The sequence below is a fragment of the Phyllobates terribilis genome, unplaced genomic scaffold (genome assembly GCF_046119375.1).
Source record: "Phyllobates terribilis strain yellow unplaced genomic scaffold, ASM4611937v1 Scaffold_11__3_contigs__length_659146591, whole genome shotgun sequence".
In the NCBI taxonomy this organism is placed as follows: Eukaryota; Metazoa; Chordata; class Amphibia; order Anura; family Dendrobatidae; genus Phyllobates; species Phyllobates terribilis.
In genome coordinates this window covers 541,923,007-541,947,804 of record NW_027362771.1, presented here as the reverse complement: position 1 = coordinate 541,947,804, position 24,798 = coordinate 541,923,007, and the positions used below count along the sequence as shown (strand labels likewise).

Below are 24,798 nucleotides of genomic sequence, written 5' to 3'. Positions count from 1 at the left end.
AGATTTGGTCAGCGCTGTGCATCACTTCCAGAAGATGACGGCTTCCTTCAGTCACATTTCCTGTTCATCATTCCAGAAGGACCTTACCGCGGTCTTTCTGCCTCCAAGACGGCCATTACCCGTTGGATTCTTTCTGCCAACCTGGAAGCTTATAAAGCCAAGAACAAAGTGCCCCACCGGGGGTGAAGGCCATTCCTATCGGGCAGTGGGAGCTTGGCCTCTTCACCATCAAGCATCAACCTTGCAGCTTCGACCTTGCTACTTGATCCACTGTTTACACCCTCTCTAAATTTTACAAGGCTCACAATGTCACCTCGACAGACGCGAGTCTGGGCAGAAAGGTGCTACAAGCAACGGTCGCTCAGGTTACCTACTGGGAGACTCACCTTACCCATCTATACATTTTCCCATCCTAGCGACTGCTTTGGGATGTCCCATGGTTTGTGTCCCCCAATGAGCACCTAAATAAAGAGGATTTTTGTACTTATCATAAAATCTTTCTCATAGCCTTCATTTGGAATACTGCAGGGTCTTAAAAAATACTTCGTTGTACAACTTATATTTTTATTTATAGCTAAGATGTTAAAAAAAAAAAAAGTTAAAAAACAAAAACACAAAATGAAGCAGCCAACATTACATCCATACACAACAAAATGAATAGGAATCGTGACCAATTACAAACTTCAGATCCGAGAGCCTCTGGATTATCCAAAATGATAGTGCCCGAATATTCATGGCCGTGCCACAGACCTATATGAGATTGTCATCCTCAGAAATGAAAATTATGACATGTCTCCATGTTTGTTGAGGGGGGTGCCACCCATATCAGCCATTTAGGGTATATCCACAGGTGATGCTATGAATGTGATCCATGTGGGCCCCATATCTATCTAGAGAATGGGCCTGTTTCACTGCTGTGAATGGAAAGTTGGCCTCTTCCCATTCACTTCTATGAGAAAATAGCCAAATACAATTTTTCGGGTATATTTTGGTGAATGGAGAAAGATCCTTGTGCAGTGTTAAAGATGGAGCTGAATTCCCGACTTATAGATGTGGGTTTCTCTTCCATAATTCCAGCCAACAACGTATGGGATAGTATAAGGCAGTGTTCCCTAACTCCAGTCCTCAGGGCCCACCAACAGATCATGTTTTCAGGATTTCCTTACTATTACACAGGTGGTGGAATTATTGTCTATGCAGGTGATGGAATTATCACCCGTGTAATACTAAGGAAATCCTGAAAAAATGACCTGTTGGGCCTTGAGTTCTGGAGTTGGGGAACCCTGGTATAAGGGTATGGACACAACTGTTTTACACCCCTAAAATAGAACTTTTAATATAGATTGGAACAATTTTAACAAAAAAAAAAAAACTCACCAAAAATTAGTGAAGTGCAGAATAAAAGTATTAACTCAAAATCCTCCCAAAAAAAAAAAAAAACACACACAACAAAAAAAAACAGCCAAACAAATATTGAATTCCTCATAGAACAATATGACTTGGCCACAACAATAAGTGATAAATATAGTGCTGTGGCCAAGTCATACCATTCTATGAGGAACTCAACATCTCTCCGTGGCTGCTTTTTTTTTTGTAGATTGACTAAATACTTTTATTCTGCACCTACTTCACAAATTTTTGGTGGGAACCTTTTTTTGTTTGAAACAATTTTAATATCTATAATAAAAGTTCTATTTTAGGGGTGTCTCTCTTCTACAACCAATATCTAAGAGACCTTGACATGTATAGCTTATTCTTCGAATAGGTCATGATACGAGAAATTACCCTTTATACCGAGGGGGCAAAATGGGTGACTTTAAGGCGACTAATCTTGATATTCTTTTCTAAAGCGCTTCACTTTGGCCTATGGAAGTCAAAATCAGAAAAAAGACAGCTCCCTTTATGACATCTACATGACAGCCATCCTCAGATTTATCAAAACAAGAAACCTGGCTTTGTTGCCTGTAGCCACCAACCAGATGACAGCTTTCATGTTTCCAAACTGGTTTAAAAAAATAAAAGCCAAGTTCTGATTGGTGTCTACGGACATCTAAGCCGCACTTCGCTTGATTTTACGGGACTGGACCAAGAAGGCGGGGGTGTCGGGGATATAGAAATATTGAGGACTATAGGAGATAACTGACAATCATTAATGGTAATTTTCAAATGGTCAATAAACAATTTTCTCCTCATTACAGATATAGGACTGATAAAAAGGCCGGTTTCACAAGTACGTCATTGATGGCCAAGTATGGACAAGCCGCGGGTCTCCTGACCTGAACTTAACGACCTCATATATATGCCCATAAGAGGTTGAGAGTTTAAGTCCAGAGATCCGCAGCCGGTGCCGACTTTGAGGTCCATACTCGGACCACAAAAGGCTGACGTGTGATACCGGCCTTACCTTTAAAAGGTATATGAGATTAGGCAAAAAAAAATTTGGATTTTTTTATTATTATCATTCTTCTAAATCTAGAATCAGCGCCGCTTTTCTCCAAGGCCAGACCTGGTAGAGCAGCTCAGGCTCATTCACTTTTCTGCCAAACTGAAATACCAGGCACGGCCAGCGGGACAAGCGTGCCGCTGTGGTTTTTTTTTAAATAATTTTTATTTTTAATAGAAGAATCTCTTTAATAGCAATTGAGAAATTAACTTTTGTAGATACTTTATAATATAATGTGTGCCCCTTTACCATATCTAGACAGTGCATTTGACCACCCAATATCTTCAAAATAGCGGAGCTCGCTTGGCCAGAATTCTGGGGGGATTTCGCCTAGTAATTCTTCCCCAATTTCCTTTTTTTTTTTTTTATGTCTAAAAAAAACAAACAGTTGTGCACGCCTCACACCACATATATTGTGTGTTTTACACCCCTTTTGAGACAGTGAATGGCGTGCCCTTATATTGTAAGGTTGGCCACTCGAACAGCTGGCAACATACATTCTCCCAGCGGCCATTGCAGGGGCAAAAAAATAGTCAGATGTGGTGGTCAGATAATTACCGAACCAGGATCTATTTAAAAAAGGGTCATATTGGGCAAGACAACCCATTTAAAGGGCCATGAAGGACATGCGGCATGTCTTTACGCTCTGGTAGTAGGAGGCCATCTTACTGAAGGCAATGGCTCCAGGGCTCATACCTAGATATTAATGATATAAAGGGCTTCAGAGGATGGAGGTAAAAAACAAACTAATAATTCACATTGAAATATAATAAATGACATCATGGGGCCTCGGCCGCCTCTTCTTCATCCTCGTCCGTTTCCTCTTCTTTAACCGTTTTTTCAGTATTCACAGACATGATTGAGCCAGAGCCTTTGTCGGCAGGAACCTCTTCACCAACTTCAGCATCAGCAATGGTGTCGTTATCATCAGTATCATCAACAGAAAGATGATGATGATGATCATCATCATCTGCATTAAAGACAACATCTTCATCATCCTCTTCGGCGACTAGGACTTCAGGTGTGCCGCTTACCTTCGATGGACAGGACGCCGTGTCCTTAAATGGATTTTTTCCCTAAAAGACCACACAAGAGACAGAAGTTTCTATGAAACATTAATACATTAAATCAGAGATTGTATGTTCTCCCCATGTTTGCGTGGGTTTCCTCCAGGTTCTCCAGTTTCCTCTCACACTCTAAAGACATAGTGATAGGGAATCTAGATTGTGAGCCTCAATGGGGACAGTGATGATTATCACGGTATGGGATACGATGGCGTTAAATTCATGGGTTACAACTAGAATGGACGACATGAGATGTTTCTCTGGTGCCACCTCTGTTCTAGTTCTCTGACCACTGCAGCCAATCACTAGCCTCAGGCAGAAGACTGACATCATCAGACTACTGAGTCCACAGGGTAGAAAGCTGGTGTAACTCAGCTTGTCATTTTCACTACATCTATGACCCAGACATCCTCCTTAATCTTCACACTACCCCTACCCAACAGAGAAGAATGACCCAGCTGGACGTAGATTTCACTCACCGAGATGTAGATTTTTAGCATTTGCAGAACTTCTTTATCCAGTAAAAGCTCCCTTGCTGCTGCCAGGCTGTTCACCTTTATGTTTTTAAGTGTAACCTGGTAAAAAAATACAAAAATGACAAAAGCACAATGTTTAGGAATAAGATCAGGAAACCATCTGAATGACTGGGCTTCTCATTCGCAGTTTGTCCTCTCTGGAGTACATCACCCTGTAGAAAAGGCCCGAAACATCCAAGTATTTCGCTCAGAAAACTGGGGTAAAACACTTTGTAAAGTCACCAAATTTTTGAGCAAAGTGAAGTGCAAACATTTTGTGAAACTTGGTGTGGCAAAGCCTGCCTGTATTCATGACAGGACGTGGTATACCTGAAGCCAGAAATCCTACTCCAGTCCCTTTAAGTTTATATACAATGTACAAGTTGTTATGAAGAGTCCAAGAAAGCTGCCCAGGAAATGGACCGAGACTGAAGACGCGGATGGATGAGCGCCATGAAGGGGTTGTCCCACGATTACATTTATATTTGTGTGTCGTTGAGGCATTTTGGCAAATTACACCTGTTAAAACCAATGCACCGCTACAAAGATCATTACCTTTTCTCATAAAGATGGCACCCTACGGAGTTACCAGTCAGTTTTCTAGTCCATATCCTGTCCTACGGGAGCTGTAATACTAGATTCCTCCCCAGCTTTTTACTTCACTAGTATAAAGCTGGAGGAATCTAATGTTACCGCTACAATGATGGTAGGTGCAGGACAGAAGTGACTATGTATGCTCGATCATACTTGGAGACACAAGGCAGGCAGTCTTATAGGGAGTCTGACAGCTAAACCAAATACAGGTGCTTGGTGCACCCTTGGTGTGGCCAAGCAATTTACTGCACCTTCCCACCTACTTGTTTTCCAAATATATACACCCCTCCTCTTTTTTGATTGACAGCTCTGGCTTTACAGATCCAAAAAAGGACGGAGATGAATGGAAAACAAGAAGGTGGGAAGGTGCACTGAATTGTTTGGACACACCAAGGGTGCACTGTGCGCCTATGTTTGGTGCGGATGTACGCCTTAAAGCAGATTAAATCCTTACCTTCATTGTAAAAGATCCTAGTTACCTACCGGTAACGGGATTTTACAGAGCCCATGACAGCACCACCTGAGAGAGTATCCGCCCACCAAGGACAGGAACCTACTGAATAAAAAGGCGGTACCTCTCTTCCGCATCAGTTTTGGTTTCAGAGCATGAGAGGGCCTCTGAAAACAGGTTAATACATAACCGCCACCTCAACATTTGTAATAAACACCTTAAAAAGTGCACACCATAGTGATAAAGGGGAGGGAATTAATAGGGTGCTGTCATGGGCTCTGTAAAATCCCGTTACCGGTAAGTAACTAGGATCTTTTCCCCTTCTCCCATGACAGCACCACCTGAGAGATTTATAGAGATCAGACACCAGAGGGAGGGATCACCGCTTGCAACACCTTCCTACCAAAGGACAGATCAGTAGAAGAGGAAAGGTCAAGCCGGTAATGCTTGTAAAATGTAGCGGGGGATGACCAAGTTGCCGCCTTACATATGATGTCGATGGGCACATCCGCCTTCTCCGCCCAGGAAGCAGCTACCGCTCTGGTGGAATGGGCCTTCAGGTTCTCTGGAACCGGCAGATTGCTAGAAGAGTAGGCTAAGGTAATAGTATCCCTGACCCATCTAGCTATGGTCCCTCTTGTAACCTTAAGTCCTTTCCTAGCCCCTTGAAAGGATATAAATAAGGCGTCACTCTTCCTCCAGGCTTTTGTCACCTCCAAATACTGGACTAACACCCTCCTAACATCTAAGGTGTGAAGCTTATGTTCCTCAGAATCCCTAGGATTAGGATAGAAGGAAGGGAGAGTGATTACTTGCGTCCTATGGAATTTGGAGGCTACCTTCGGAAGATAGGCTGGGTCTGGTCTTAAGATTACTCTATCCGTACATACTTGAGTGAATGGATGGTTAACAGATAGTGCGTGTAAGTCACTGACTCTACGAGCTGATGTCAGAGCTACCAGTAGGGCAGTCTTTAAAGTTAGGATTTTTTCTGAAACTTCCTCTAAGGGCTCGAAGGGAGGTTTGGTTAGTGCCTCCAGAACCAAATTAAGGTCCCAAGGAGGCATCCTTGGAGTAGGAATAGGCCTGGACCTATCAAGCTTTAATAAACCTAATGATCCACCTATTCGCCGCCAAGTCATAATTATATAATGCCCCCAGAGCTGATACTTGTACCTTAAGAGTACTGGTGGCTAGACCCATGCTTAACCCCTTCTGGAGGAATTCTAGTATGGCCCCAATAGGAACCCTCCCTTTGGCGGACTGACCCAAGGTAGACAGGAACTTAGCCCAGGTTCTACCATAGATCCTAGTTGTTACCGGCTTTCTACTTGTCACTAGGGTAGTAACCAGATCCGGAGAAAACCCCCTTTGTGTCAATAGCAACCTTTCAAAATCCAGGCCCGATCTTTGGGGATGACAGACTGGGCCCTGCCTGAGGAGATCTGGGATGTCCGGAAAAACCCATGGATCTGCTTGGGACATTCTCTTCATCCAAGTGAACCATGGTCTCTTGGGCCAGAATGGGGCGATCAATATAACCCTCGCCCTTTCCTCTCAGATCTTCCTCAGGATAGTAGGGATCAGTATTAAAGGGGGAAAGGCATAGGCTAGAGTAAAATTCCAAGGAATCTGCAGCGCGTCCACCGCAAATGCCCCCTCTTTTGGATTCAGGGAGCAAAAGATTTCGGTCTTTCGATTGAGTCTGTTTGCAAACAGATCTATCTGGGGCTGTCCCCACCGATCCACAATCTGCTGAAATACGGCTGGATTCAATTCCCACTCTCCTTGTTTTAAGATGTGACGACTCAGGAAATCGGCCTTTACGTTCTCTTCCCCTTTTATATGAAGCGCCGAGAGCGTGAGCAGCTGATTCTCGGCAAACCTGAAGATCTGATCCACTACTAACATCAGAGGGAGAGACCTGGTACCCCCTTGATGATTGATGTAGGCGACTGTCGATCTGTTGTCTGACATTATCCGGATGTGATGACCCCGAAGAACAGGACTGAACTTTATTAGAGCATTTTTGGCTGCCAACAGCTCCCTCATGTTGGAAGAGAGACTTGAGGCGCTGTCCGACCAGACAGAATGATCTCTTAGGTGAGCTCCCCAGCACTCTGCACTTGCGTCCGCTGTAATTGTATCCGACACCTGGAAGGTCCAAGGAACCCCCAAAGATAGATTGACTGGAGATCTCCACCAGTCCAGGGAGTTAATTACAACTTCTGGAAGAGATATTTTGCCTTTCAGGCGACCTTTGAGCCGCCTGTCCGCTGCCAGGATCTCCTGCTGAAGACATCTGGAATGGTACTGGGCACACTGAACCGCCAGGATGCAAGATGTCATTGTACCCAACAGAGACATTGCCTTCCTCAGGGTCATGGTCGGATTGCTGATAACCCGAGATATTAGGGATCCGATCTTCAGCTTCTTTTCCTCTGGTAGAAGACAGGTTTGGTTTTCTGAGTTCAGAATGAGACCCAGGAAAGACTGGACCCGCTTTGGTTCCAGCCTTGACTTCTCTAAATTTAACAGCCAACCCATGCGTTTTAGATTGGCCATGACGTCCGGCAGGGCTAGAGCACAGAGTTGTCTTGATCTGCCCACTACTAGGAAGTCGTCCAGATAAGGGATGACCAGAATATCTCTTTCCCTCAAATGTGCTGTAACCTCCAGGATAATTTTTGTGAAGACTCTCGGCGCCATGGAAATGCCAAAGGGAAGAGCTGCGAACTGAAAATGCCTTACGTGCTTGCCGAACTGTACAGCCACCCTCAGAAACTATTGATGATCTGCCAAGATCGGGATGTGGTAGTAGGCGTCCTTCAGATCGAGGACGCACATATAACAGTCCGGAAATAGCATCCTTATGGCCGACTTTATTGTTTCCATTTTGAACGGCCTGTAGATTAAAAGGTTGTTCAGCTTCTTCAAGTTGGCAATGGTCCTGAAGGAGCCGTCCGGCTTCTTTATTAGGAAGAGAGTTGAATAGAATCCCCTTCCTTGCTCGGGTGAAGGCGTTTCCACCAGAACCCCCTTCACAAGCAGAGAGAGAACTTCCTGCTGCAAGGCTATCTGCTCCGCTAGACCCCTGGGGGCTGAAATTTTGACGGTGTTCCTGGGCCTGCTCTTGAACTCCAATGTGAGCCCCCTCCTAATTATCCCTAAAATCCAAGAATTGGATGAAATTTTCTCCCAGGCGGGCAGGAAGTGGGACAACCTTCCTCCCACCTGGGGGGACTGTCACTTACGGGCCTTCTTATTCTCGGAGGAGGGACCCCTGAACATGAAGCCTCGGTTATACGGCTTCCGGTCTTTCCAGGTACCTTGGTCTCTAGGAGCTTTACTGCGACTGTACTTCCTCTTCCGAAAGGAGCTTTTAAACTGGGAACCAGACAGTGGGAAACCCATGGTTTTTGTCTGCGGCCTTATCCAGGATGTCATCTAGACCAGGGTTCCCCAACTCCAGTCCTCAAGGCCCACCAACAGGTCATGTTTTCAGGATTTCCTTAGTATTGCACAGGTGATGTAACTATTGCCTGTGCTGATGATGGAATTATCACCTGAGCAATACTAAGGAAATCCTGAAAACATGACCTGTTGGTGGGCCTTGAGGACTGGAGTTGGGGAACCCTGATCTAGACCTTCGCCGAACAGAAAGTCCCCCTCACAAGGGAATGAGCATAGCTTAGTCTTTGATTGCACATCCCCTGACCAGCTCTTGAGCCATAATGCCCTACGAGCTGCATTAGAGAGATTTGCAGACCGGGCAGCCAGCCTCTCTGAATCTGCCGGTGCGTCTGCCAGGAATGCAGCCGCCCCCTGCACAAGAGGAAGGTCCGACAAAATCTTCTCCCTCGAGACATTCCCCCTAATCTCGTCTTCCAATTGTTGAAGCCAGATCATCATAGATCTAGCGGTGCAGGTGGCTGCCATCGCCGGTTTAAGGGCCCCTGCTGACGACTCCCAGGCTTGTTTAAGGAAAGACTCCGCTTTTTTATCAAGCGGGTCTTTCAAGGCCCCTAAATCCTCAAAGGGCAGAGTGGATCTTTTTGAGGACTTTGCAATGGCCACATCAATCTTAGGGGTTTTGTCCCATTTAGCCGCATCCTCTTCCTCAAGGGGGTATCTCCGCTTAGAGGAGGAAGGCAGCTGACCCTTCTTCTCCGTTTTTTTTCCATTCCCTTTCTATAAGCGATTTGATCCTCTCATTAACCGGGAATGTGCGTCTCTTCCTCTGGTCCAAGCCCCCGAACATAACATCCTGGACTGTTCTGCGAACTTTGGTATCAGTAATACCCATAGTCACTCTGACGGCTCTAACTAGTCTCTCAGTATTATCTACCGAAAAACAAGGCCTACCCCCCCCCCCCCCATCATCATCCGAAGATTCCGATGATGATGAGGAGGGATTAGAGGAGGAAGGCAGTTCTCTTGTAAACCGGGACTCTACAGATTCCTCTGATTCTGAGGAAACTAGCTTCTGTTTCTTCTTCCTGCGTGAGGTTAAGCTTTTTAAAGAATCCCTGACTTCTGTCTGGATCAGATTCTTTAATTCCATAGAAAACCTGGGGGACTCTTCCACTATGGTTTTCTGAATACAGTCCGCACACAGGTTTTTGACGTAGGAGGTGGGAAGACTGATTTTACATAAAGCACACTCATGTTTTTACTCTTAGAGCTACACTTCTTTGGCTCCTAACACCCCAAGAATTGAAAGGAGAAAAAGAGAGGAAAACAGAGAAGAGCACATTACTCAAGGTGAGACTTTCACGAAGATCACTCACCACACTGCTGTTCAGACTAGGGTACCGGAGGCGGTGGTTGCCGTTCACATGAGGGCTCCCATCTGGCGGAGGTGGACTGACTAGGTCTTTTCTGACCGGTTCTGCCGGAACTCGTACGCCCTCCACTGCTGTGGCTTTGGTGATGGGAAGATTCATGAACCAGTTTCTTAAGCTGCGGCTCCTCACTCATTATGTCGGGGATACAGACACCGCCATCTTGATTCCTCACCATCCTTTAAAAAGCAGTAGGGCTCCACCTCCTTTAGGCTCCTCCCCTTCCGGCAGCGTGCTCATTCTCTCTTTTTTTTCTTCCAAATTTGGCCAGCTGGCGCGCTACACTGCAGTTCCTCCTCCTTCTGCGCGTGCGCAGCCCAGCGGCACCTGGCGCGCTTGCAGCGGGATGTCGGCTTCCCACCCGCGCATGCGCAGACCCGGCTTCCGACGCACTCCGTGATAGGGCGCATCACCACCCCGCGCGTGCGCAGCCCGGACTTCCGGCATGCTCCGTCACAGGGTGCGACGCGACCCCCACGTGCGCAGATCTGGAAGTCCTGCTGGCCGGCGCGCGCTCAGTTTAGTCCATTGTGAGGCGCAGACCCGACCGCAGGACCCGGCGCACGCGGGGAGGACTCCGCAAGGCAGCCCCCCCACACGCAGACACAGGCAGCAGCCAGATGAGCTGAGAACAGGGGCCATCGACTGCTTCCACGGCCTCCAGGCCGCACCGACCCCGGAATCCACGGTCCAGGTACGTGAGGTACCACCTGGCGAGGCTCCCATCAAGGACAGGAACCAAAAACTGATGCGGAAGAGAGGTACCACCTTTTTATTCAGTAGGTTCCTGTCCTTGGTGGGCGGATACTCTCTCAGGTGGTGCTGTCATGGGAGAAGGGGAAAAATATGTTTTGGCGTTTCTCAGCAATCCAGAGTTTATATTTTATGGAAATGAGCCTCAAGTGCTTTGGGGTAGGAACTTGCCCTCCCCCTCTCTATTCCCCTTCCGCTGTTAGAGACCTTGTTTCAGTGACTTGGTTTCCCTACTAAAGTTTCTCAAGATCACCCGCTAGGCCCTGGGGCGATGCATGCGCAGACAGACTCTGTGGGTCTAGAGACATCACAAGGACTTTAGTGCACATGCGCTGACCTTGGCACTAATGGCGCTTTAGACAGATCTTGATCAGGAGGGGAAGGTCACGGAAATAAGACTGATTTGTCAGGACGATACAAGCAGTGGGAGGGGAATATGGAGGGAGGGCCAGAGAGCTGCAAGTGCAATGTCCCACTCAGAATCACTTGCAGCTCATTACCATAACATTTCATCTCTAGATTGCTGAGAAATGCCAAAACGGATTTGTACAATAAAGGTATGGCTTTAATCAACCTCAAAGTGTCTGTACATAAATGTCATTAGTCTGACGCATAAAGTCCTCATGGAAGGTAGCTGATCGGCTGTCTGCTAGTGCTGCTGGTTGTATATCTACGATTAAGAATCAGCCTGACTCAAAACGAGTCAAGATATATTTTTTACGTCCATACTACTATATTAATGAAGTGACAATAAAGAATTTTTGCTTTTACTTCACTTTGCTGGATTGAAAAACCTCTTTTCATCACTTTGGACCATTAGTAACTAGGGCTGCCATCCTTACGATAAAAGCGAATGATCTTTATAACTGTTCAAACCAATGTTTTCGTCACAAATATAATATGAATTTGATGGTGGCGTAGGGAATTCTTTTTTTTTTTTGATGAATTTATAAAGAATTAGAACCAGTAATTGGAGTAATCTCTTAATTCCCTGGACAGATACTTAGGATATATGTCGTTCCATCGGGAAGAAGTTCTGTCACATATGAATGAACTTGCAATTGAGCTTTGAACGAAAATGTGAGCCAAGCCTTAGTATACATGGTTTGCGTATTTGGCCGATTCATAAGTATCTTGTATGATACGTGCAAGGTGAAGGATCGTAAGCGCATTGGTAATAAAGCTGGTTAATTTCAACACATCTCGGCATGTTCACACGTGACAGATTAACTGCAGAAATGTCTGCACTCACCCGACAGGAACGTGCAGAAATCTGTCTGCATGTTGCATAAATTTTCCCATTCATGGGTAAGGAATGGATTTTCAGCTGCAGAAACTTCCGCAATAAACCTGCCGGGTGAGAATATATCTTTATATTCCAGTTGATTTTTACCTTGCAATTCTGTTGGTGGACGTCAGATTTTATATGCACCGACAAAAGCTCTGGGACATCTGGGATGAGAACGTTGCACGCCTGACATTGTGCAGCTTGGATACGATGGAGGAAATGTTCCTGACCTATTCCTGAAAGACAGATGGAAATATAAGAAATGCACTGACAGCAGAGATTCCCAACCGTATCACCGCAGGGAATAATCCCATTCCGGTGTCTAAGCATTCCTTATTCTTGCCTGGCTCATTCACAGCAATTCCCTCACCCCCTGTGCAGAGCCATGGAATCACCGGCAGGTCCTCCGATTACCCTCTTCACCCCTCCAGTGTTGCCGTGTCTCAGGCTGTAACATCCAAATCCTGGCACCATACAACACATAACATCAGACCCCCACCAATTGCTGTATTATGGGAGACCCCAGAAGATATCTCGGGGAATTGGATTAGTTGCTTTGCCCCAATATAACCATCTCCTGCCAAGAAAAGCGCTGCAGTCCGAACATCAGCCAAGAATATCCTTCCCTACCTTTAAATTTATCCCTGATAACGGGCTGTAGGTTGTTGTTGCTCTTCTGCTCCATGGACATTTTCCTCTTCTTAAATAAAAGGTAATTCTAGAAATAAAAGACACCACAGTTAGCCCCCTCCGGGCCAGGAGTGAGCGGCATCACAGGACGAAATTCTAAAAGCTTCTCTCTCACATGAAGGAAGTCCACTCTCTGTTTGGGGTAGAAGATGTACAGATGTTTCATGACCTCTTTATGCTGGGAGGAATAGAAATGGATCTGCATTTCGCGCTCGTCTGGGGTATAATATCGACACAAGCTACATGAGAACATTGTGCTGGTATCTCCTCGCCATCCATGAATGGGTCTAACAATGAAAAACAGGAAAAAAGAGAAGCATCATAAGCGGATGGTGATTCTAAAATCCAGGTAGTTATAGGGAACCTGTCATCTGATTCATCTGCTATCAGACACGATTTCAGCCAGGTATATTGCACTCTGAAACAATGCGGCGTATCAGAGAAAAAACATACTTTGAGAAGTAGTCGGGAGACTGAGTCTCAGATTACTAGTCGTAGGCAGTTTTCCCAGCCTCGCTCCATCTGTGGCCAGGGGATTGCATGAGACTAGTTCTCACACAGTCTATAGCCGGCTTTTCAAAGTACGTTTACCCTTAAATGGTCCATTTTCAAGTGATCCTCTATCGAGATCTTAAACAGCAACAATAACAATTTAAAGGGAACCTGTCACATCCCATATTTGTTCACAACCGCTACTATGGTGGTACATAGCTTGTATTCTAATGAAGACTTTTCAGTAGCACAGTTTTACCCTGTGGCGTTGCATATTTTAATGAGGCAGGGCTAGTCTAGCAGAGCGTCTCTTCCCCAGGGGGGGCAATTTGTATACGTCTATTCAAAAGAATAGCAGCTACACGCCTATTGGCCTCCATACGCAGCTGATATTTGGGTATGTTACTTATATGGCCATCATAATTTTGTAATATGAAGATGAATTTAAGAAGGGCTGGGTATGTAAACTCTTGTAAGCCAACATCCCCCAGGTGTCTGAAAAGCTGGGCAAGTGAATTAGACATGGCTACCATCTATGGTTCTTACAGATCTTCTGGAAGGATTGACTCTTCTGTCTTCAACTTCTTGTGCGGTGGAGTTGGCACATCAGCATCTAGGAATGGACACCAGGCTCATGTTAATTGATTAACCCCTTCATAACTGCACAATTATTATTTTTTTGTACTTTTTTTTGTTTTTGCAGAACAAGTTATAGTTTTGAATTACAACATTCCTCTTATATAATGTACTGAAGATAGGGGAAAAAATGAAATGGTGGAGAAAAAAAAACAACAACAACAAAAAAAAAAAAAACGCAATTCCACCTTCTGTTTTTACGCCGTTCATTGTGTGACAAAATTGACTTGGCAACATGACTGTCCAGGTCAGAGCAATTACGGCAATAAGGGACTCTTCATTTTTCCATCGAGCTGTACGAGGGCTTGTTTTTTTCTTTTGCGTGGCCAGCTGTAGATTTTAATGATACCATTTTGGGGTACAGCTAACTTTTTGATCCTTTTATTGCATTTTTTTTATGGGAGCAATGGCGGCAAAAAAAAAAAAAATTCTGGTTTTACGATTTTTTTCCTTTTTAAAGCATTTACCGTACTGGTTAAATTATTTTATATTTTGATAGATCTGACTTTAACAGATGTGATGATACCAAATGTGCTAATTTTTAATGTATTTATATTTTAAAAAGTGAGGGGGCGATTCAAATTTTTTTAATTTTTTCAAATCCACCCCCCCTTCCTTTTTAAGTCCCCTTAGGGGACTTGAACCTGTGATTGTTTGATTGATTGCTCTGGATACTACAATACCACTGTGCTGCAATATAACGAAAAATTATATTGTCTTATGAAGCCCTCGCTATGCAGGGAGACTAAGTTGGCAGGCATAGAGTATTTCAGTGGGTCCCTGTCTGTGATGACAATGCATCGTTTGGGGAAAGCTGATGGGAGCAGATGCAGGCACTTGGCAACAAACAGCGACATTGACGCCGCTGTTAGTGACTGACTAGCGCCAGTTGCTGCGGTTACAACAAGATGCCGGCAGTGTAACATGCATTAGCCGGGCATATTACGGGCTCAGCTCCTGAGCCTGCTCCATATGGCGACACCTAAGGGGTGATGTACCAATAGGTCTCACGTTTGGAAAAGGTCACCTCCTGATGTGGAAGTGAGAAATGCCGGACACCACCATTAACATTTGATACTGCAGGAATATCAGCTACCTTTGGTCTCCCCAGTAGCCCCTCCATTTTGGGTAGTGGTTTGTTTCTCCTGCAAAATGAAATGAAAAGAGATATAAACCTTTATTAATACTTACATAGAAGCTTCTAATTTATATAACAATGGAGCTGATTTACAAAAGTTGTGTACCGGCTAGACTAGACACTCTTATAATGTGGCAAATTTACTAACATGTCTCACGCTGGTCTTTAGAGGGTCTCATGTAAAGACCCAATCAGATAATCACTGAATCAGTGTTTGCAGAAAAGCCTTTCTAAGCTGGCCATCAAACGAGCAAAACATTGGTTCATAAGGTACAATAATTTTTAAGGCATCTTAAAAAATAAATCGGCAGTGCATTGTCCTTTGTACACCAGTGATGTGCAGCCGAGAACATGAACTTCTATTACCGACTGTTCAGCGTGCATAGGATTCTGACCGTAAACGACCACCGATCCGCTTGTATGTAGCTGATCGGCTGTTAACCCCCTGGATTGTGCTGCCTAAACCCAGCATAGGTTTATACCCATTTATTTCTTGCTTTACGTCATTTATTTAATTTTTTATTTTATTGAAAATTGTACAAGAACATTAAAAAGTCTAAGTGGATGCAAATAAAAAGGTTATACAACTTGTACCCATCAACATACCATGTCCTATTAATTCGAAAAACATTATTCATAACTACCTTGGATAAGAACTACGCACATGCAGCAGTATTTTTTTCTTTATTAACCCCATCAGAGGCCATTTTCACCTGGATTTGATCGGTGACGAGGGTCAGACTTTGAGCCACAAACTTGAATTTTATACTTTTTTTTTCTATTTATAAATTAATTGATGCAAAATTAAAGTGCTAGGTGGTATTTTCACCTTGTGTCCACTTTAGAAAAAAAAATAAAAAATGGAAGAATATGGGGACATAATATGATTTTTTTTTTTTTAAATCTTGGAATTTGAGTGTTGCCGAGAGTGAAAAAGATTATATTGATGTCAACAGGTTAAAAGGGAGTTTTCCACTACTCGACATCCCTTGCTTAATCACTCCAAGGCCCCTTACATAATAAAAAGAACAATTGATCCTCACCTCCTTCAATTTTGCTATCACTGACAGGTGAGGTGATATTGTTCTCTCACGTGACCTATACAGCCTTTTCCATTTGGTCAAAGCAGACGACTGCTCTGACGGAATATTGAGGAGCTGCAGCCCATCAGCGTCCACTGATTGGCTGCAGCGGTCACGTGATAAAAATAAGGGACTGCAGTCAGGAGAGTTTCAGCCTTTACTAAGGGAAAGTCAAAGACATCTGAATCCGAAGCACAAGTTTCTTTTATTGCTTGTCAGCAAGGAGACAAGTGCATACTCAGCAGGCTGTCTAACGCTTATACATTTTGATCAATCTGATAAGGCAATAAAAAGAGGATTTTTGGTGCTCACGGTAAAATCCCTTTCTCGAAGCCTTCATTGGAGGGGACACAGGAAACCATGGGTGTATGCTGCTGCAACTAGGAGGCTGACACTAGGAAGAAATAAGAAAAGGCTAACTCCTCCTCAGCAGGCTACACCCACTGACAGGGAGAGAACTAACCAGTTTGTAAGAAAGCAGTAGGAAAGGAGGTATAAAGAGATTACCCTGAGATGAACCAACAATGGCACAAATAAGGGTGGGTTCTGTGTCCCCCAATAAAGGCTCCGAGAAAGGGATTTTACGGTGAGTACCAAAAATCCTCTTTTCTCTATCACTTCATTGGGTGACACAGGAAACCATGGGACGTCCAAAAGCAGTCCTGGGGTGGGAAGAGACAAGTACTTAAAAGGTAGGGTCGGTCCATTGCTGCATGAGGGACCTACTATTCAGATTGGCGCTGCTGAGGCCGAACGGAGCTACCGTGTAGTACAAGAAGGTGTGGACCGAAGACCAGGAAAGATGACCAGTTCCTGGAGAGATAGGAAGATTTTGGATAATCTTGGAATGTACCCTTTCGGGTGAGAAACTGCGTAGAAAAACAGTGAGTTCAGCAGAAAGAACCAGACTGTCTAATTTAACGCTCCACCCTGGATGTAATCCATGGCTGGGAAGATAAGACGGGAGAATCATGGACTTCCTGGTGGCCATTGACCAAGGTCCTAAATGGCAGTTCCCAGGCCGGGGAGCAAGTGTCCCTGGACACGTCGTACTTTTGACAGGCGGAGAGCTTAAAAGAGAAAAGGATGGCTCCTCCCATACAGGAAAAACTTCGCCCAGAGGTAAGACGAAGTGTCACCCTGTCCCATGTTTTACACTGTCTCCCCATATTACTGAACATGCTTATGTAGAGATGATAGAAGGTGGAAAACAAAAGAGTCCGACTTTGAAAGGGAAGGATCGAGGACTCTTACTGTGGGAGCCTTGGCGCCAACGGAGGGAAGATTCCACACACGATAGGAGTAATCATGACGACACCTGTCAGGCTGGAATAAATACCGTCCATCTGATGACACCTGTCAGGCTTGAGTAACGACTGCCCGACTGAAGTGAAAACTCCGATGAGGAAAAACTTTACCTGTCTCTGGAAATGTAAACGCATGTAGAAAAACAGTGAGTTCAGCAGAAAGAACCAGACTGTCTAATTTAACGCTCCACCCTGGATGTAATCCATGGCTGGGAAGATAAGACGGGAGAATCATGGACTTCCTGGTGGCCATTGACCAAGGTCCTAAATGGCAGTTCCCAGGCCGGGGAGCAAGTGTCCCTGGACACGTCGTACTTTTGACAGGCGGAGAGCTTAAAAGAGAAAAGGATGGCTCCTCCCATACAGGAAAAACTTTGCCCAGAGGTAAGACGAAGTGTCAACCTGTCCCATGTTTTACACTGTCTCCCCATATTACTGAACATGCTTATGTAGAGATGATAGAAGGTGGAAAACAAAAGAGTCCGACTTTGAAAGGGAAGGATCGAGGACTCTTACTGTGGGAGCCTTGGCGCCAACGGAGGGAAGATTCCACACACGATAGGAGTAATCATGACGACACCTGTCAGGCTGGAATAAATACCGTCCATCTGATGACACCTGTCAGGCTTGAGTAACGACTGCCCGACTGAAGTGAAAACTCCGATGAGGAAAAACTTTACCTGTCTCTGGAAATGTAAACGACCGACTGGTCCGTGTTACGCTGGACAGGCCGGCTTGAGGAAGGGCCCTCATATCCTGAATAGCGGAAGTTCTCTCGTCAAAGGGGAAGATACGGTAAGGAACACGGCATTAAAGGGGCCCTTGTCAGGTAGGCGGCAGACTACTCAGGATGTGGAGTTAGTGAACCATCCTAAGCCGTCCGGAAAACGATAGTCCGTCTTGGTCCTAGACAGGTGACAATCCTGAAGGGAGGAAGAGAAGACGAGTACCTGTAAACTGAATCATGAATCCAAGCAGAGTTTCCCGAGATGAGCTCCGTTAACAACCAATTAACCTGCAAATGTCGAACGCTGCCGACAACTGTAGGGAAAAAGAAAAGAGACAACAACTCGTGTAGGGGCACTCCATGACTTCCTGTAGGAGCCCGGAGCGAAAAATTGGCCAGGAGCTTGGACGGACCAGAGCAATCCTGAAAGCCCCACAACGGCAAGCAGAAGCAGTCACTGGACTGAACCTGTGACCTGACGATGCAGAGATAGCTAGCGGCTTGTAACTGTTCATGGAGAGATGAGGACAAAGCCGTGGCGTGGCACCACGTACCAGACATTAACGGACAAGGCTACTGAAAAAGGATACAGGATGAGCGGGCTGAGAGAATCCGTTTCCGAGATGAACAGAGGCCTGTTCCTGACACGCACCAGATACCAGGTCTGTAATACCGTCAGGGCTGGAAAGACATCATGATGTATCTAATGAAGACTTGAAGTGGTGAGTTATTGAGGAAATAGGGTGTTGATTACTGATACACAAACAGGCTGAGGATCACGGATTGATTATTATACAGTAGGTGAAAGCAGGACGCTGCACTGTAACTGCGGATAAGGAAGGTAGTAGGTCTGATCCGCTATGGATAACAGTCAGAGAGCCGGTAATAGTTAACATAGGTAACCTTTCCCTAGACGTGGCTGTGGGCAGAAGAGAATGTCTGCCATAGGGAAACAGGGCTAATGGGTCTGACCTACATTAGTATGTTGAGAAGATAACAGACAGTTGACGCATAAGTAACTCTCTGTAGCAGAGGTAAGGGTGGATGATGGCCTGTCTGTCCATAAATAGCAATGGTGATATAACACCCTGCTCCTGAGTCCTACTATAGACTGTAGAGGTGCTGTCCGAATATGACAGGTTATAGTACATACCTGCGAATCCTATCCCTAGGATAGGGATGAATCGTCTAGCCTTTTGGAGGTAGACCAAGGGCTCCGTGGGAGAGGTAGTCTTCCTGATTAAGTCTACTGATAGCTGTTGACCAGCTGTGAACATGTCCTGTAACTTAAGAGTCGAGATGTAAATGGCAGGGGACTAGCGACAGACCCCAGACTGCCTCTGGGAGAGGAGTGGGAATCATGGAAGTGAACCTGGATGGTGGTCCAGACGTTGAGTAGGAGTGAACCCGCTTCTTCGACCTGTGTAAGGTCAGTCATGGCTGCAAGTATCTGATTCAGCAGGAACTGATCAGAGCTGCAGAGGCGGACTTATTATTAGTCAGCCACATGGGGTCCTCAACCAATGACTGAGATGCGCCCGCTTCTAAGACCTATGTAAGGTTCGTCATAGCTGCATGTGTCTGATTCAGGAGGAACTGATCAGAGCTGCAGAGGCGGATGGTTTATTAGTTAGCCGCAAGGGGACCTACACCAAAGACTGAGATGCGTTGGTTAGGTCAGTATGACTGAAATAGGGAGACAACCTACTCTGAGGAGGGGGTGCGCTGCATCCCTGGCGGCAGGGGGCTCCTGAGAGACTTATATGAATCTGGCTGTGGTCAGAGCAGGGACACTTGGTCTGGAATGATGAAGTCCATAAAACCATACAGTTCATAGTCAGGGATGATTCAAACCCTATGGTTCTGCAGTAAGATCCTGCACGAGAGAGAGAGCACCTTTCATTTGTATTTTATTTATTTATTTTTTATATATAGGCATGACCATAGGCTCTATGGTTCTGGAGTCTACAAAACTGTATGGTTGCAACATGATGTCTCTGATATGCCCACAAACACCTTATGAGTTAGGAAGGAGATGCCCCGCAAACACCATGGGTTAGGAAGGAGATGCCCCGCAAACACCATGGGTTAGGAAGGAGATGCCCCGCAAACACCATGGGTTAGGAAGGAGATGCCCCGCAAACGCTATGGTTGTGGAATAAGCTGACTAGGCCTACCTGGTCCTGTGTGGAGACCCTGCTGTTGCCCAGCTAGAAGTCCACGAATATTGCCTGAAAATATGCCAGGGCTGTAGGCATCCGCTGTGCATGGACATGTGGCTGGAGCTACGCCAGGGCAAAAGGCATTTGCAGATAGACAGGTGGTGCGGCTGGGCCATGCTAAGAGCCACAGACAGCCGTGTTGATGAGTGGCTAGCATATATAAACCGTGGGCGCCGCAGACGCATGGATGTCGCGGCTGACTATGGTGAGGGCCCAGGCCGCCGCATGGAAGCCACGGCAGGAGCTGAGCCCCGTTCGGCAGGCAGCCGCGTGGGTGTTGTGGCCAGGGCTGTGAGGCCGCAGTCAGATGGGAACTGCGGTTGGAGACATGCTGCGAGCCACAGACAGGTATATAGATGTAGTGGCGAGCGGGCTAGAAGCTGCGGGCGTCCAGAGACGCATGAATGCTGCGGCTGGAGCTGAGGCCTGCAGGAAGCCGTACGGATGACGCGGTCAGGGCTGAGACTGGGCCGGTCGGAAGGCCGCACCGATGCGGCGGCCGGGGCAAGCAGTCAGCCGCGCGGATGATGAGGCCGGGGCTGTGAGGCCGCAGTCAGATGGGAGCTGCAACTGGAGACATGCTGCGAGCCACAGAAGGAATATGGATGTAGTGGCAAGCAGGCTAGAGGCTGCAGGCGTCCAGAGACGCATGGATGCTGCGGCTGGAGCTGAGCTGGGGCCCGCAGGTAGCGTTACTGATGCAGCCGTCAGGGCTGAGACCGGGCTGGTAGGCAGCCGCTCTGATGCCGCAGCTGGGGCCTGCCGGCAGCCGCACAGATGCTGCGGCCAGGACAGTGCTGGGAATCACAGGTAGCCGTACGGATGCAGCGGCCGGCCGAACCTGGAATCGCAGGCAGCTGCATGGGTGCCGTGGCCCGGGCAGTGCTGGGTCCCGCATGCAGCCGCACGGAAGCTGTAGCCGGGGCTGTACCAATGAGATGCACCTGCAGTCGTGTGGAAAAAAATGTCGGAAAGAGGGGGGCGGGGCCAAAAAGGGCACACAGAGAGCCAGTGCTGAGAAGACAGTAAAAACCCCCGGGATTGGTTCAAAAAGGCGCAGGGAAGGCACCGCGGCTATGATAGGCTAGGGAGAAAAAAGGAGCATGGAGCTGGGCCGAAGCCGGGGTCTAAATTTATTGTGTCTTTGCTGTGGAACCCTGCCGCCAATTACAGGGAGCTATCCAAGGGAGGGATACCTGCATCCAGACGTGGTCCCGACTCCTTCACAGTTCTGAATACGGCATCAGGAGCTCCTGGGAATAAAAAGGGGTTCACTGGAACCTTTGCATTTTCCTTCCCGCACCGTCCCTGGTCCCAGACGGTGCAGAAGACTGTGTCGACCCTGGATGAGGGGAGGGTCACTGACTAGTGACCACAGTCTTCCTCCCGGCCCGCTCCGAGGAGGGGGCTGGGGAGGCAGGACCGTCCGCCATGAGCGGCTCCGAGACATGCTTGAAGTGTTGGAGGGAAAAAAGGATCCTGCCTGTTAGACAAGAGAGTGGACGATGTGGGAGACACCACACTGTTCTCTCTGTCCCAAAAGGTAGGAAATCAGGGCGAGTTGTTACACTCTGTTGCCTGAAGTCACAAACTGTATCTGAAAGAAAAACATCATTAGTAAAACACAACAAGATGGTAGAGACGGGTCTGAGCGCAGACCCAAAGTCTTTCCTCCTTGGACACTAACCAAAAACTGGTTAGTTCTCTCCCTGTCAGTGGGTGTAGCCTGCTGGGGAGGAGTTAGCCTTTATTTCGGCCTAGTGTCAGCCTTCTAGTGGCAGCAGCATACAGCCATGGTTTCCTGTGTCCCCTAATGAAGCGATATATGAATACTAAATATGCCTTTCTCCATCAATGGCAGTTTAATGTTGATTCTTTGTAGCAGGTTGTAGATAGAATTCTTAAGAATACAGAGTTCCACAGGTGCTGTTTAAGGATTCTGCACACTTCTCGAAAATTCAGTCTTGAGTGTGACTGCAGAGGTAACATCTGCTATTTTAGGTGGTGTTTTCCAATCACGCTATATGACTTTTGGTAAATCTAGTTCTACAGTGTTAAATCTATGATAAATAATATTCTTATAACAAAACTTTTGCTGCAGCTCATCAACATTCCATCAGGAAGTCAGATTTGTCGAAATAGTAAAGGTTGAAGCTGTCACGTGATACAACGTCACGACACCCAACAGGAGAACCAGCATGGATGGACTGGCACTGTTACACTAAGCAAGTATATACTGTTTTGTGGAGAACCCCTTTTACAAAATCAGGCAAAAGTGGACAGTTTTTACTCTTATTTATATTGATGCTGATTCCCTGAGTAACAGTTTATTTTTTATTTTAATTTGCCATACTCTTCCACAGATAAGGGCCTTTTTATTTTGCGTGCCCAATATGCTAATTTTTATGGTCTTTGCATGGGACGTGGCTCGCGTGGTAGTTATGGAAAAAATAAAGCAAAAATAGAATAAAGATACATTCTGAAAATCCACAAAAATTAGCAGACTGGGTAAATTAAATAAAAAGGCTTAAGTCTAAGTTTGATTTCTTTAAAAAACAAAAAGGCAATTTTTGACTTTGTGACAGGTCCTCTATTTAAAGAGGTTTGTATAATGAAAAAGGTAATAGTTGTGCAATAAGCGCCACATTTCTGGTCCCCTCAATCATCTGGAAGCTGAATAAAGGCACAGATCTCTCTCTCCAGTCTTGGTAGTTATCTACAGTGATACATTGTATCTAAAGTTTAGACCAGGTTTATCTACAATGGAAACAATGTGACAAAACCTTTGATTAGTATCAAAATGACACTTTCAACAGGCCCCCTTGTTCACATTAATAAACAGATTACGACCTGCATAATAAATCATATGGGTAAGGGGTCTCCACAAAAGATTGGACCCGTTACCACATAGCCTACTCAAAACAATACATAGAAATTGGGAGAACAGCTGAGTAGAATGGCATCGAAAAACTTTATTGTATAAATATTAAAAGACAATAGGACAAGCGGACATATAATCCCTCATATTGCATATAAACAGGTCTAAACAAAAGGTTCACCCCGAGGGTCAGGACATGGTGCTAAAATTAAGACAGGGAGAGGGACATGTAGTTGAAAATTAGGAATCACTCCCATGTGGGTTGTATACTCCCAAAAGTCTCAAAAATCATGTTGCACCAGACTCACCCGGATAGAGAGGGACTCCAGACCTGCAAAAGGTGGTGCAGGGATAGGACGCAGGGTTAGAAAAAGCCTCGACGCGCGTTTCGCCGGTGTTTGGACCTGGCTTTCTCAAGAGACCTTCTGTTTAGACCTATTTATATGCAATATGAGGGATTATATGTCCGCTTGTCCTATCTATATGTCATTGTTACTAAAGTGATGTACTGTCTTTTAATATTTATACAATAAAGTTTTTCGATGCCATTCTACTCGGCTGTTTTCCCAATTTCTACCCCTTGTTCACATGTAGTCCTAGAAGTCATCTATATACCTACCACACATTCATGGTAAGAGAATCCCTATAAGGCTCTATCCCAGCAGTCCTAGAAGTCATCTATATACCTACCGCACACATTCATAGTAAGAGAACCCCTATAAGGCTCCATCCCAGCAGTCATCTATATACCTACCGCACACATTCATGGTAAGAGACCTCCTATAAGGCTCCATCCCAGCAATACTCACTTGTTTGACTTCTGCGTTTGCCTGTTGACTGTCCACTGGGGTTTTCGGCTGCTGTGGACTTTTCGTCTTACTGACCACTGGGGTTTTCGGCTGCTGTGGATTTTTTGCTGCATAAATCAATATAAAAAAATAAATGTATACAGAATACAAACATCCATTGAAGAGAGGTTGTTACCCCATTCCACCACTATCATTCAAAAGACATAGAATTGCTGTCCCAAAAGCAAAATTAATTTTTAATGGAGATAAGCACCTGCCAGACATTTTATTGGGCAAAAAAAATAAAGATTCAACCGCTTCAAATCCAAGTAAACTGACAGTGGGGTCGGCTGATGACAACCTAAGTCACAGGTTTTCAGCTACACAAACCTGAGCTATTTTTTTATAAAAAATTTCCATGATTAATAACCAGTATTTTTTTTTTTAAAAAAACCCTTTGCAACCAGGTCTGGAAGGGCGTAAAAGGGAAGCCATGCCCAGAAAATGACTGATTTAAAGGAGTTGTCCACTACTAGGACAACAGCTTCTCAAACCTGGGGAATGAGAAGTGGTTGTAGTAGTAGTGGACAACCCCTTTAAAAAAAAACATCTTCGGTGTAAAGAAAAACAAGGAGTCCTTCCTGGAGGTGATGATCAGGCCCCTACAGAGCCCTGATCTCATCATCCGAGTTTGTCTGGGATCACAGGGAGAGACGGAAAGATTTGCACAAGCGACAAGATCTGTGGTTAGTTCTCACAGATGTTTGGTACAATCTTTCTGCCAAGTTCCTTCAAAAACTGTACTTAGAAGAACTGACAATATTTGAAGGCAAAGGTCGGTCACATCAAATATTGATGTGATTTTTATTTTTTTGTACACTTTTCA

General features: G+C 45.6%; 1 protein-coding gene across 6 annotated transcripts in view; it reads right to left on the bottom strand.

The window, feature by feature from the left end:
* Positions 1-547: 547 nt before the first annotated feature.
* Positions 548-24,798, bottom strand: part of LOC141166823 (uncharacterized) — a 48,733-nt gene continuing 24,482 nt past the window's right edge. For all 6 annotated transcript variants that reach the window (XM_073653902.1, XM_073653904.1, XM_073653906.1 and 3 more), the window contains 8 exons: positions 23,934-24,040; positions 14,867-14,915; positions 13,681-13,747; positions 12,758-12,929; positions 12,583-12,670; positions 12,058-12,188; positions 3,987-4,082; positions 548-3,519 (listed from right to left, as the gene is read on the bottom strand). In XM_073653902.1, coding sequence (XP_073510003.1) covers positions 3,223-3,519; positions 3,987-4,082; positions 12,058-12,188; positions 12,583-12,670; positions 12,758-12,929; positions 13,681-13,747; positions 14,867-14,915; positions 23,934-24,040 — 1,007 coding nt within the window. In that variant the 3' untranslated portion in view covers positions 548-3,222. The remainder of the gene's footprint in view (positions 3,520-3,986; positions 4,083-12,057; positions 12,189-12,582; positions 12,671-12,757; positions 12,930-13,680; positions 13,748-14,866; positions 14,916-23,933; positions 24,041-24,798) is intronic.